The sequence below is a fragment of the Panthera uncia genome (assembly GCF_023721935.1).
Source record: "Panthera uncia isolate 11264 chromosome E2 unlocalized genomic scaffold, Puncia_PCG_1.0 HiC_scaffold_19, whole genome shotgun sequence".
Classification (NCBI taxonomy): domain Eukaryota; kingdom Metazoa; phylum Chordata; class Mammalia; order Carnivora; family Felidae; genus Panthera; species Panthera uncia.
This window is the reverse complement of record NW_026057588.1, coordinates 14,249,221-14,261,590: the sequence shown is the minus strand read 5'-3', so window position 1 is coordinate 14,261,590 and position 12,370 is coordinate 14,249,221. Positions and strand designations below refer to the sequence as shown.

At 51.5% G+C, this 12,370-nt stretch overlaps 1 protein-coding gene across 1 annotated transcript in view; it reads left to right on the top strand.

Moving 5' to 3' along the window:
- The window catches only part of RYR1 (ryanodine receptor 1), a 112,497-nt gene that overhangs the window by 19,943 nt on the left and 80,184 nt on the right, over positions 1-12,370 (top strand). Inside the window, 11 exon segments of the mRNA XM_049622333.1 lie at positions 1-39; positions 718-1,059; positions 1,892-2,094; positions 3,064-3,238; positions 3,403-3,611; positions 6,491-6,885; positions 7,841-7,973; positions 8,843-9,003; positions 9,432-9,597; positions 11,703-11,789; positions 11,950-12,176. The exon segment at positions 1-39 is cut by the window's left edge and continues 115 nt beyond it. Of these exon segments, the coding sequence (XP_049478290.1) occupies positions 1-39; positions 718-1,059; positions 1,892-2,094; positions 3,064-3,238; positions 3,403-3,611; positions 6,491-6,885; positions 7,841-7,973; positions 8,843-9,003; positions 9,432-9,597; positions 11,703-11,789; positions 11,950-12,176 (2,137 nt within the window).

Below are 12,370 nucleotides of genomic sequence, written 5' to 3'. Positions count from 1 at the left end.
GGGGATGACGTGATAAGGGCTGGGCAGTTGAGGGGTCTTGTATGAGGCTGAGGTCAGAGACAAAGGGTCACAGGTTAGGGTGAAGGTCATAGGACAAGGGGTCAGGGCCCTGGAGTCAGTGGTGAGTGTCCTGAGGAGGGGTCAGGATTATGGAGGCAGGAGTCCCAGAGGGACAGTAGGTGTGAGTTAGGACCCAAGGTCAAGGTCTGCCATGGAATCAGGGAAAATGAGAGAACAGAGGTCATTTCTCCAAGTCAGAGTCAAGGAGTCAATAGAAAGAGGTGAGAAGCTGTTGGAGTCATAAGTGAGGGTCCCTAAAATTATAGGTGAGAGGTCCTTGGGGATAGAGGTCAGGGTTCAGAGGTCAAGGACTCCAAAGCCAGGAATTTGAAGTGATAGAGTTCTGAGGTCAGCGGTAAGAAACCTCAAAGTTAGAAGTGAGAGGTCAGAGTTCCAGGGTTGAAGAGGAGGCTGCCAAAATCACAATGCAGGGGTCAGAGAGGCCAGAGGTCAGTGACATGAAAGCCCTTGCTAGGCTCACAGGATCCTGGGTAAAGAAGCCAAGTATCTCAAAGCTTATTCAACAGAGTTATAGAACCCTGATGTCAGAGATCAAAGGTCAGCAATTCCAAAACTCAGAGCTCAGGATCATGGAATCCTGGAGCAAGAGTCAGAAGTCAGAGATCCCACTGAGCAGAGCCCAGAGGTGGAGGTGAGGGTCTCATCTCAACAAGCCCTGCCACACCCACAGGTACATGATGAGCAATGGGTACAAGCCGGCGCCACTAGACCTGAGCCACGTGCGGCTGACACCGGCGCAGATGACGCTGGTGGACCGGCTGGCAGAGAATGGGCACAACGTGTGGGCACGAGACCGTGTGGCCCAGGGCTGGAGCTACAGTGCTGTGCAGGACATCCCAGCGCGCCGAAACCCTCGCCTCGTGCCCTATCGGCTGCTGGACGAGGCCACCAAGCGCAGCAACCGGGACAGCCTCTGCCAGGCCGTGCGCACCCTGCTGGGCTATGGCTACAACATTGAGCCGCCGGACCAGGAGCCCAGTGAGTGCAGACCTCAGGTCCCTGACCCTGACTCCTGCCGTGATGCGGACCTCGTCCCTTGACCCTTGATTTCTGACCTGACTCAGCCCCTGAATGGGCTACATCTACCACATTGAGCCTTTCTGCACTCCATAACCTTGACCCTTACTCTGACCCCGACCCTGAACCCAATCTTGACCACTGACCTTCATCATACACAAGCCCTGCCTGGGCTATGGCTATAACACTGAGCTGCCAGGTCAGGAGCCCAGTGCGCACTATCCCTAATCCCTGACTCCAATTCCTGACCCCCAACGCTGACTCCTAACCTCTAACCTCTGGACCATAGCTTCAACATGGAGCCACCCAGCCAAGAACTCAGAGAGCTTCTAACCCCTACCCTGACCCCTGACCTATCCCAATCCCAACCTCAACCACCCATCCTGGCTGTGGTCCCCAACTCCAATTTCTATCCCCTCCTAGAGCCTGACTCTGACACTCTCTCCCTGATCTGGCTCTAGATGCTTAAATCTAAACATCGACCCTAATCTTGACCCTTAACCCTAGACCATGACAGTGACAGACCCGACTTTCTGTCTCTGTCAGCATCCCTTCTCTCAGGGCTCTGACTGCTAAGGAGAGGGGGTGGGGGAGGAGTCTCACTGAGTAGGTCCTTTCCACCTCTGGCTAGTCTGAGATTCACCAGTTCTTCTCCTATAACACCAAGAAATCGTCCCTCTTCCCCCAGCCCCCCAAGGCCCTTACCTTCTCTGGTGTCTCCCACCAACCTCTCAGTGCCTTGGGATCCACTCCCCACCCAGTCTCTGACTCTGCTTGGCCCCTGACTCTGTAGGTCAGGTGGAGAGCCAGTCTCGTTGGGACCGGGTGCGCATCTTCCGGGCAGAGAAATCCTACGCGGTGCAGAGTGGCCGCTGGTACTTTGAGTTCGAGGCAGTCACCACCGGTGAGATGCGAGTGGGCTGGGCGAGGCCTGAGCTGCGGCCTGACGTGGAGCTGGGAGCTGACGAGCTGGCCTATGTCTTCAATGGGCACCGCGTGGGTACTCCCTGGGCTCCCTTCTGCCAGGCCCTGTGGTCCCTCCGCACAACTCATACACTCCAGCCCTGCCTCTGTCTGTGCCCCACTGTCCACTCATCCCTGCATCTGCCTTACCACTCGTCCATCTGTTCATCCATCCCTCTCTGTCCATGCACATATCTATCCATCATCCATCTTTCCATCCAACCATCCATCTGTCTATTCATCCATCCACCTATCCACAAATCCGACTATCCACCCATCTACTCATCTGCCCAAATAACCACTTACCCATCCACATTTCCATCCGTTTATTCATTTTTTGTTAGTTTAGCCGTTCACTTATTTAAGCAATTTGTGATTTCACTTATCGATCAAATCATTTGATGCATGCATCCATCCACTCATCCATTTATCCACCTGTCCACCTATCCATCCATCTACCCACCCACTCATCCATCTATCTGTCTATAATTTCTTCCTTCCTTGTATCAACCAATGTAGAGTAAGCTTCCATTCCATTCTTCCATCTGGCCGTGCACCCTACTTCCCATCCATCCATCTCGTTTTCCATTTACCTATTCTGGGGGCATATAGGTATATGTGAGTCTGTAGAGGGGACATTGGTAGGTTCACTTTTCCCTTCCATCCCTCTAACTTACCACGGCCCTGAACCCCCGACTACCACTTTGGTGGTCTGCATAACCCTAGCACCAGCCGCGGAAAGAGTAGAGAACGCAGGCAGAAGGGATGGGATACAGAGATCAGTGGGAAGGGAAAGCATGAAAGCCTATCCTTTACATTCCAAAGATCATGGATGCAAATATGGGAAAAGATGGGGACCCTGTGGGGGTGACCCCTTGTCTGTCCCACATGTCTTGAACCCAGTGCCTTGCATGTGTATCTTTACATGTCTCTCCTTGCTTCTGCATGTCTCCATTTCTCTGTGTCTCTCTCACCCCACATCTTCCCCTCACCTCCTCACAGGGCCAGCGCTGGCACTTGGGCAGTGAACCGTTCGGGCGTCCCTGGCAGTCAGGCGATGTCGTGGGCTGCATGATCGACCTCACAGAGAACACCATTATCTTCACCCTCAATGGCGAGGTCCTGATGTCTGATTCAGGCTCTGAAACGGCCTTCCGGGAAATTGAGGTTGGGGATGGTAAGGGCTGGCCTCATGGCCCCTTTCTGGTTTTCTTTCATCTGACCCTACACTGCATCCCTAGTCTCCCCCGTTCCATCCTTTCCTTCCACAGTACCTCCTCCCCTCCTGCCCCCACCCTGCCCACCTATCCTCACCCCTGCCCATCCATCCCCTCCCACCAGGCTTCCTGCCTGTCTGCAGCTTGGGACCTGGTCAGGTGGGTCACCTGAACCTGGGCCAGGATGTGAGCTCCCTGCGGTTCTTTGCCATCTGTGGCCTCCAGGAAGGCTTTGAGCCATTCGCCATCAACATGCAGCGCCCGGTCACCACCTGGTTCAGCAAAAGCCTTCCCCAATTTGAGGCTGTACCCCTTGAGCACCCCCACTATGAGGTGAGGACTGACCCCACTCAATACCCTCTGATCTGCCTCCAAACCTTATTCTTCCCACAATTCCCTTCCCCAAGTGTCTCCTTTTCTTCCGTGTTAGCCCACAAACCATGTAGAAGGGCATGTTGGGACAGTTGAGCTCCCAGGGCTACCTTGTCAGGTATAACCTCAGCAAACTACAACCTGTCTGAGCTCCAGGGACCTTGCCTATAAAATAGGGGGAGGGGAAAAAAGAAGAGCTGGATTAATCCCTTCCCCCCCCCCTTCTGAATCATTTAAATACATTGGAGACATCATGCCTCTTTTTTTTTTTTTTTTTTTTTAATGTAAACCCTATGCCCAGCGTGGGGCTTGAACTCAGGACCCTAAGCTCAAGAGTTGCTCACTCTACCAACAGAGCCAACCAGTCGCCCCCATGATGGTTCTTTATCCCTAAACATTTCAATATGCATTTCTTCAGAACAGGCTATGCTCTTACAGAACTGCAATTACAGAAGTCAGGTCATGAAAATCAGGAAATTTAACACCAATACGTACTATTACTTAATTCATAATCTGTATTCAAATTTTAGTAATTGTGGTGGTTAAAAAAATTTTTTTGGTACAGAATCAAATCCAGGATTACATGTTGTATTTAGTTGTTATGTCTCTTTATTCTTTTAATAATTATTTTTTAAAATTTTTTTGAGGGGGGGAGAGAAAAAGCATGAACATGAGCAGGGGAAGGGCAGAGTGAGAGGGAGAGAGAGAATCTTAAGCAGGCTCCATGCTGGGCATGGAGCCAGATGCAGGACCCGATTTCATGACCAATTGTGAGATCATGACCTGAGCTAAAATCAAGAGTTGGATGCTCAACCAACTGAGCTACCCACGCTCTCCTCTTTATTCTTTAATGTAGAACGTTCCTGAGTCTGTCTTTGTCTTTCATGACATTAACATTTTTGGAGAGTACACACCAGTTATTTTGCAGAATAGCTCTCATTTTGGTTTGCTGAATGTCGCCACATGATTAGGTACAAGTTACACCTATTTGGCAGAAATACCAAGACATTGTGTCCTGCCTGATGGAGAATATCAGGAGGCACATAATGTCATTATGTCTTATTACCAATTACATTAATTTTGACTGTTTGGTTTAGGTGGAATCTCTCAGATTTCTCCACCATAAATTACTTTTTTCTCTTTGTAATTAATCAATAATTTGTGGGGAGGCATTTTGCAACTAGGTGAGAATGGATGGGTTTAAAGGAGAGGAATGTCCAGTTTGGATGTGACTTTTGGAAAGGTCTCCATTGAGAATGGATTGTAGGGGACAATAGCAGAGGCAGAAAGACCAGAGCCAGAGGAGGGAGAGGCTGGTGGAACAGATGTGGACCTCCTAATTCCTGCTACTGCCAGATGTGTTCTCAACCCAAAGAACAGAATGCTAGACAGCCATGAGAATGAATAGACTAACCTACACACAACCACCCGGGTGAATCTCACAGACATAATCCCGAGAGAAAGAGGCCAGGCACAGGGTGCCTGGGTGGCTCAGTCAGTTAAGCGTCAGGACACTTGATTTAGGCTCAGGTCATGATCTCATGGTTCGAGTGATTGGGCCCTGCATCTGAGCTGACAGGGCAGAGCCTGCTTGGGATTCTCTCTCTCTCCTTCTCTCTCTGCCTGCATCCCCCTCCCCCATCTCAGCAATAAATAAATAAACATTTTTAAAAATTTAAAAAGGAAAGAAGCCAGACACAAAACACATCTTGTAGGATCCCATTCGTAGAAAGTTCAAGAACAGGCAGAGCTAATCTATGGTGTGCTAAATCAGGAGGATGTTACCGTGAAAGAATACCTCCGAAGTTTAGTTACTTTGCACACAAGTCACAGGAGGGAGATGGTCAGTAGACTCTTGCCCAAGAGCAAAACAGGGTCTATAAGAGATGGGAGAGAGTAGAGAAAAAGACCCTGCAGACATTCTGAGAACAGCAAATCTTGGCCACAGTTTCTGGGTAAAATTTGTTGGCTGGCAGAAAGGGAGCACAGAGGTCTTGGTATTTGGTCTTTGAAGAGAGACATCAAAGAGTGGGAACCACTCCAGTTGTTTATGGAGTCTCCAGAAAACCTTGGAGAGCCTGTCTTTGGAACGTAGAAGCCAGGCACCTGCTCTCTGTCAGCTCCTGCCTCTTGTTTAAGCCAGGCTGGTACATTTCTCTCATCAGAATCCCTCACTGCCTTTGAGAGAGTGGTGTCTAAGTGGGCACCAAGGGGGCTCCTGAGGGACTTGGTCAATTTTGTTTCTCCATCTGGGTGCTGGGCACACAGGTGGGGCCACTCTATAACCTCGTCATGTTGTGCATTATGACACGCCCCCTTTCCTTAATGTTGTGTCTCCATACACAGAAAGTTTAGCAAAAGTTCATCTGGGGAGCCTTACAAAACTCTGCCCCTTCTGGCCTGCTCTCCCTGAGAGTCTCCCCAAGAGACCAGGAGGGCAGGGCCTTTGTCATGTTCACTGATGTGTTCCTGGCACTTGGAACAGTGCCTGGCACACAGTAGGCACTCAGTAAGTATTTGTGGAATGGATGGATGGGTGGATGACTTAGTCTGGAGTGAGACGCACAGGTAGGTCCTGGAAACTCCCCAAGTGATTCCAGTGGATTCCAGTGTCTGACCAGGGCTGCCACTGTACAGGTGCCTAGACAGAGATTGGCAGAGGGCTGAACGCACCCCGCAGCCAAGCTGTGTGTCCCACAGGGAGCGCATCCGCCCAGAGGAGCGAGGCTGGCTGATTCTCACACAGGTGCTCTAAGGCCTAACGGTGGCTCTGTGAGTACCAGGTTTGGGACCCATGGCCTAGCCTGCCTGCCCGGCTCAGTCTTCCTGCTTCCCTTCAGGTGGCCCGCGTGGATGGCACTGTGGATACACCGCCCTGCCTGCGCCTGAGCCACCGCACCTGGGGCTCCCAGAACAGTCTCGTGGAGATGCTCTTTCTCCGGCTCAGCCTTCCGGTCCAGTTCCACCAGCACTTCCGCTGCACGGCTGGGGCCACGCCCCTGGCGCCCCCAGGCCTGCAGCCCCCTGCCGAGGATGAGGTCAGAGCGGCAGAACCCGACCCGGACTATGAAAACCTGCGCCGCTCAGCGGGGCGCTGGGGCGAGGCTGAGGGGGCCAAAGAAGGAACTGCCAAGGAGGGGGCACCCGGGGGCAACGCCCAGGCTGGGGCAGAGGCCCCGCCCGCCAGGGTGGAGAACGAGAAGGATGCTACCACAGAGAAGAACAAGAAGAGAGGGTGAGTCAAGGGTGGGGCCAGGGTGGGGTTTGGGACCCCCAATTAGGTAACCTCAATAACTTGAGGAACCCCAATGTATCCCAGAGTGGCCCCATATATGTTAAGAGGAGTCAGAACACTGAGGGAGACTATCATGCCTCAAGTGAACCCCATTCTTTTCCTGGGATGCCCTCATTTCCTTGAGGATGTAAAATCAGAGTACCCCACTATATCTATGGAGAACTCCCCTATCCTTGGGGGTACCTAATGGGCCTCAAAGCATTTCACCCAATGGACTTCATTATCCATGGACACTATAGTGGACAGACACTAAAATATCATGGGAGAGTTGATGGTACCCCAGGGTATCCCAGTGAACACCACTGGTCTTCTAGATTGGGGTCACTTCTCTGTCTCAAATGTGCCGCCAAAAAGCTAATTTCAAAGGAGACTCTCAAAAGGCATTAAACCTGATTTGAAGCAAATGTGTCTTCCTCTACTAGGCAGTGGTTTTCAATGGGATGTAGTTCTGTGTCTCTCGGCGGGTGTTTGGACGTGATGGACGATGTTGGTCATCACGGTTTGTTGAGGTGGTGGTACTGCTCCAGGAATCCAACATGCCTTCAGTGTATAAGACAGTACCACACAATGAAGAATTGTCCTTTCCCAAATGCCTTTAGCACCCATATGAGAAATGCAGACTTGGGGAACCACTGTAGGCCCCAAAGGGAACCTCCATGTTCCCAGAAGCACTTTTAAATTTGGGTGACTGGGTATCAGCAAGCACAGAGCACAGATTCTCCAGAATGGATTATGCGGACACAGTTGGGAGTTTTATCCTTCAAGAGGCGAGGTCTTGGGCATTAGAAATGGGATGTATTTAGGATGGACGGGGGGCCATGAATGTTGTGGTGAAGAGGCCTGGGGGGACTGGGCTTGAAAGCTGGCTCTCACGGTAGCCTTTCCTCATCACCAGGTTCTTATTCAAGGCCAAGAAGGCCGCCATGATGACCCAACCACCAGCCACTCCCACTCTGCCTCGACTCCCTCGAGAGGTGGTGCCTGCCGACAACCGTGATGACCCCGAGATCATCCTCAATACCACCACGGTGTGAACCTGGGGCCCTTAACTCCGAGACCCCTCAGATTTCCAAATTTCATGCTGCAATCTCTAGTAATTTCCCTTCCTGGGGACACCCTGATATGTACTGAAGTCCACAAAATAGAGCACACACTGAGTTAATCCCTTGAACCCCTGAATCCATATAGCTAGGGGTCTAAAAATTGCAGGGAACACCATGAAGCTATAAGGCACACTGATAAAACTCCCAGGGATCCCAGAATCCAGAGTATATAGCAATGTAGACTTGGGACCTCAATATTTGGGTTCACCCATATAAACTCGATACCCCCAAATTTAATAGCTACTCTCGTATATTCCTGGGAAGCAAAATTGACAATTATCTCAATAAAGTTTAGGGATTTCCCAAATCTGGAATGTTTTCTGAGACAGGTAGCTTCGTGGTTAGGATTATGGGCTACCTGGGTGCCAAGTGGGTAAGTCACCTCAACTGCTCTCTATGCCTTCTCCTTTATGGAAGCTTTATGGTTCTCCCATCAGTAAAATGAGGATAAAAGTTGTACCCACTTGATGGTGATTATAAAAGTTATGTAAATTAACTTGTGAGTTAACTTGTAAGTTAACTTGTTTGTTAACTATTATTTATCAGTAACTTTGCGATTTGGAGAGGGACCCAAATTTGGGGGTATCACAAATAGTCCCAGAGGATTCCCGAGTCTAAAAATATATCAGTAGACACAGAAACAGGGACATAGACCCAGGGGGTCTCAAAACCAGTAATTTATTGTTGAACTCCCAGAGGACACTGCAAATCCAGAGAGGCCAACTTAGAGTCCCAGGGAAGCCCTGTGTCACCCGCCTTCCAGACTGACCATTGATCCCCCTTTGCCTCTCTAGTACTATTACTCCGTGAGGGTCTTCGCTGGCCAGGAGCCCAGCTGCGTGTGGGTGGGCTGGGTCACCCCCGACTACCATCAACACGACATGAACTTCGACCTCAGCAAGGTCCGGGCAGTGACGGTGACCATGGGGGACGAACAAGGCAACGTCCACAGCAGGTGCCCAGGAGGGGTGGGGACAGTGGGAAGTGAGAGGTCAGTGCTGGGCACCTGGCTCGGCAGCTTCCCTCCCCCTCTTCTTCTCCTCTTCTCTTCCTGTTGACTTTCCAACAATGGCTCCTGCTCTTGGTTTTTTCTCCTCTTCTTTTTCCATTTGTTCTTTTCCATTTTCTCTTCCTTCTTCATCTCACCCTCCCCTTTCTACATTTCCTCCTTTCTCTGTTCTCTCTTCCTGCTCTCCTTCCCTCTCTTCCTCCCAGAACCCCCAGCCAACTTCTAAGAACCTTCACTCTGAGGGGCTCAGGGTTTCGGCATCAGGTCTGCAGGTGGTGGGGGTTTAGGTATGGAGCTCTGAGGTCATGGTGTCCTGGGAGTTTGGGGAAGGAAGTGTCCAGAGTCCATGCACTGACCACTCCTGTTTCCTCCAGCCTCAAGTGCAGCAACTGCTACATGGTGTGGGGCGGGGACTTCGTGAGCTCGGGGCAGCAGGGCCGGATCAGCCACACGGACCTTGTCATTGGCTGCCTCGTGGACTTGGCCACTGGCCTGATGACATTTACTGCCAATGGCAAAGAAAGCAACACCTTTTTCCAGGTGAGCCCGGCCCTCAGCAACTTAGCAACAGTGTTCTCATGTCCCACTACACTGGGATGACCCTTCCAGACCCCCTCTGAGGACAGATCCCAGAGAGACAGGACAAAAACAGCTCCTAGTCTGCCCTCAGGACAGGCCAGACCTGGGTAGTTCCGGGGGGACCACCTAGTTAACCTTGCATTGAACTGACACCCAGAACGGAGGAGACAGCCTTGACCCTGGAGAGTGGTCCATATTCCCTCTTAGGCCAGGTGACATCAATTTCCAATCTTTCACCAATCAAGGAACACCCTAGGATGAATCCTAAGGTAGCCTTTTCCTTTTCAACGTTTTACGCTGAAAGATCTCAAACGTACAACAAAATTAAAGGAATCGTACTTTGAACACCCACATACCCACTACCAAGAATCTACCACCTACACTGGCTTTATGACATATTTATCCACCTATCCACCCATTAATCCATCTAACTTGGATTCTGTAAAACTTTATTTTATTTTTATTCTTTAAACTTTACTTATTTTGAGAGATCGGGCAAACAGGGGAGGGGCAGAGAGAGAGGGAGAGAGAGAATCCCAAGCAGGTTCCATGATGTCAGCCCAGAGCCCGATGCGGGGTTCGATCTCACAAACCGTGTGAGATCATGACCCAAGCCGAAATCAAGAATCGGATGCTTAACCGACTGAGCCACCCAGGCGCCCCTAAAACTTTATTTCAAATGGAGAATTTTCAAAAACATGCAAAAATAGAATAGCGTACCGAACCTCCATGTCCCCACCACCCAGCTTCAACGAGTACGCACTCACAGCCAATCTCGTGTCGTCTTTAGCCTCCATGCCCCCCTCACTGCCATACACTCTGGATGGTTTTGAAGGAGTCCCCAGATATCTTTTCATCTCTTTTCAGTATGTATCTCTAAAAAAATAAGGATTCTTTTAAAAAGCATGACCACAATACCACTTGGATCTAAAAAACAAACACGAACAAATCCAATAATTCCTAATTAATTAACCAAATATCCAGTCCATGTTCCCATTTCCCCGGCTGTCTCAAAACTGTCTTTTTCCCATTTGTTCATTTGAACTGGAATCCAAATAAGATCTTCTATTTTAATTGGTTGCTAGATCCCTCGAGTCTCCTGTGTAGATTTTCCTTCCAGCTCTCGCTCTCTTCGAAATGTGTTTGCTGAAGAAACCAGGCTGTCTGTCCTGTAAAGCTTTGCTTCTCAAAGTGTGGTCCCTGGACCGGCCGGGTCTGCCTCACCTGGGGGCTCATTAGAGATGCAGACTCTCAGGGCACCTTGGGTGGCTCAGTCGGTTAAGCGGCTGGCCCTTGGTTGCAGCTCAGGTCATGATCTCACGGTTTCGTGAGTTCAAGCCCCGCATCGGGCTCTGCACTGGCAATGCAGAGCCTGCTTGGGATTCTCTCTCTCTCTCCCTCTCTCTCTCTCTCTCTCTGTCTCTGCCCCTCCCCCCTCAAAATAAATAATAAAACTTAAAAAAATTTTTAAAAAATGCAGAATCTCAGGCTTCCCCCCAGACCTGCCCAATGAGAATGCCAAACTTAATCCTGGGAGATTCGTGTGTCTACCGCCATCGGGAGTGCCGGCCTAGCTTCCCAGTCTGCATCTGTCTGTCGCATCCCCCTGGTGTTGTTTTAACATTTTCCTCTGTCCCCTGTATTTCCTGGGAGCTAGGAGACGGGTCCAGAGGTGCGGTTAGATTCAGGTTGGGCAAGACGGCTTCACAGACGATGGTGTTTGTGGTGTGGGGGTTCCGCTGCGGAGATCAGAGGGGCTGGAGGGAAAGCGCAGTCAGAAGAACTTTCTGGGTTTTGAAGCATGAGTCTTGGGAGAGAAGTGGGAATGGTGGCGGGCATGATATGCACAGTGATCCCGGGGGAGCTGGAGGTTGGCCTGGCCGGATCAGAAGGGGGACAGCCCGTGAGCAGCCTCGGGGTCATTGGGGCGCTTTCAGTGCCTGAGTTTGGATCCGTAGACACCAGCAGGATCAAGCTGGGGCAATCGACCCCAGGGTTCAGAATCCACACTCAACATCACCTCCAGGTCACCCGCTTCCTCATCCTGCCCTCTTCTGTCTTGCCAGGTGGAGCCCAACACGAAGCTGTTTCCTGCCGTCTTTGTCCTGCCCACCCACCAGAATGTCATCCAGTTTGAGCTGGGGAAGCAGAAGGTGAGGGTGCGGTGATGGGGCAGGCTGAGGCAGTAGGTGCGGGAGGTCAGGCTGGCAGAGTGGCTGAAAAGTGGGGCAGTCCGGGAGGTCTCCCTGGAAGCAGAGTGGCAGGACAGAGAGGGCTGGGAATCGTGACCGGTGCACACCTCTGTGCCTCCAGAACATCATGCCGCTGTCAGCCGCCATGTTTCTGAGTGAGCGCAAGAACCCGGCCCCGCAGTGCCCGCCTCGGCTCGAGGTGCAGATGCTGATGCCTGTCTCGTGGAGCCGGATGCCCAACCACTTCCTGCAGGTGGAGACGCGGCGAGCCGGCGAGCGGCTGGGCTGGGCCGTGCAGTGCCAGGAGCCACTGACCATGATGGCGTTGCACATCCCTGAGGAGAACCGGTCAGGGCCGGCCCAGACCCGCAGGGGTGGGACGGGCGTCGCAAGCCCTCTGGGGTCCAGATCCCCCTCAGTGCACCCCTCCACCCGTACCCCAGGACTCCAGACAACACCCCACTAGGCCCCAGACCTACCTCAGGGAACCCTGACTCAGCGCGGGCATCCCCAGATAAGACAACAGGGGACTCCAGACCCAC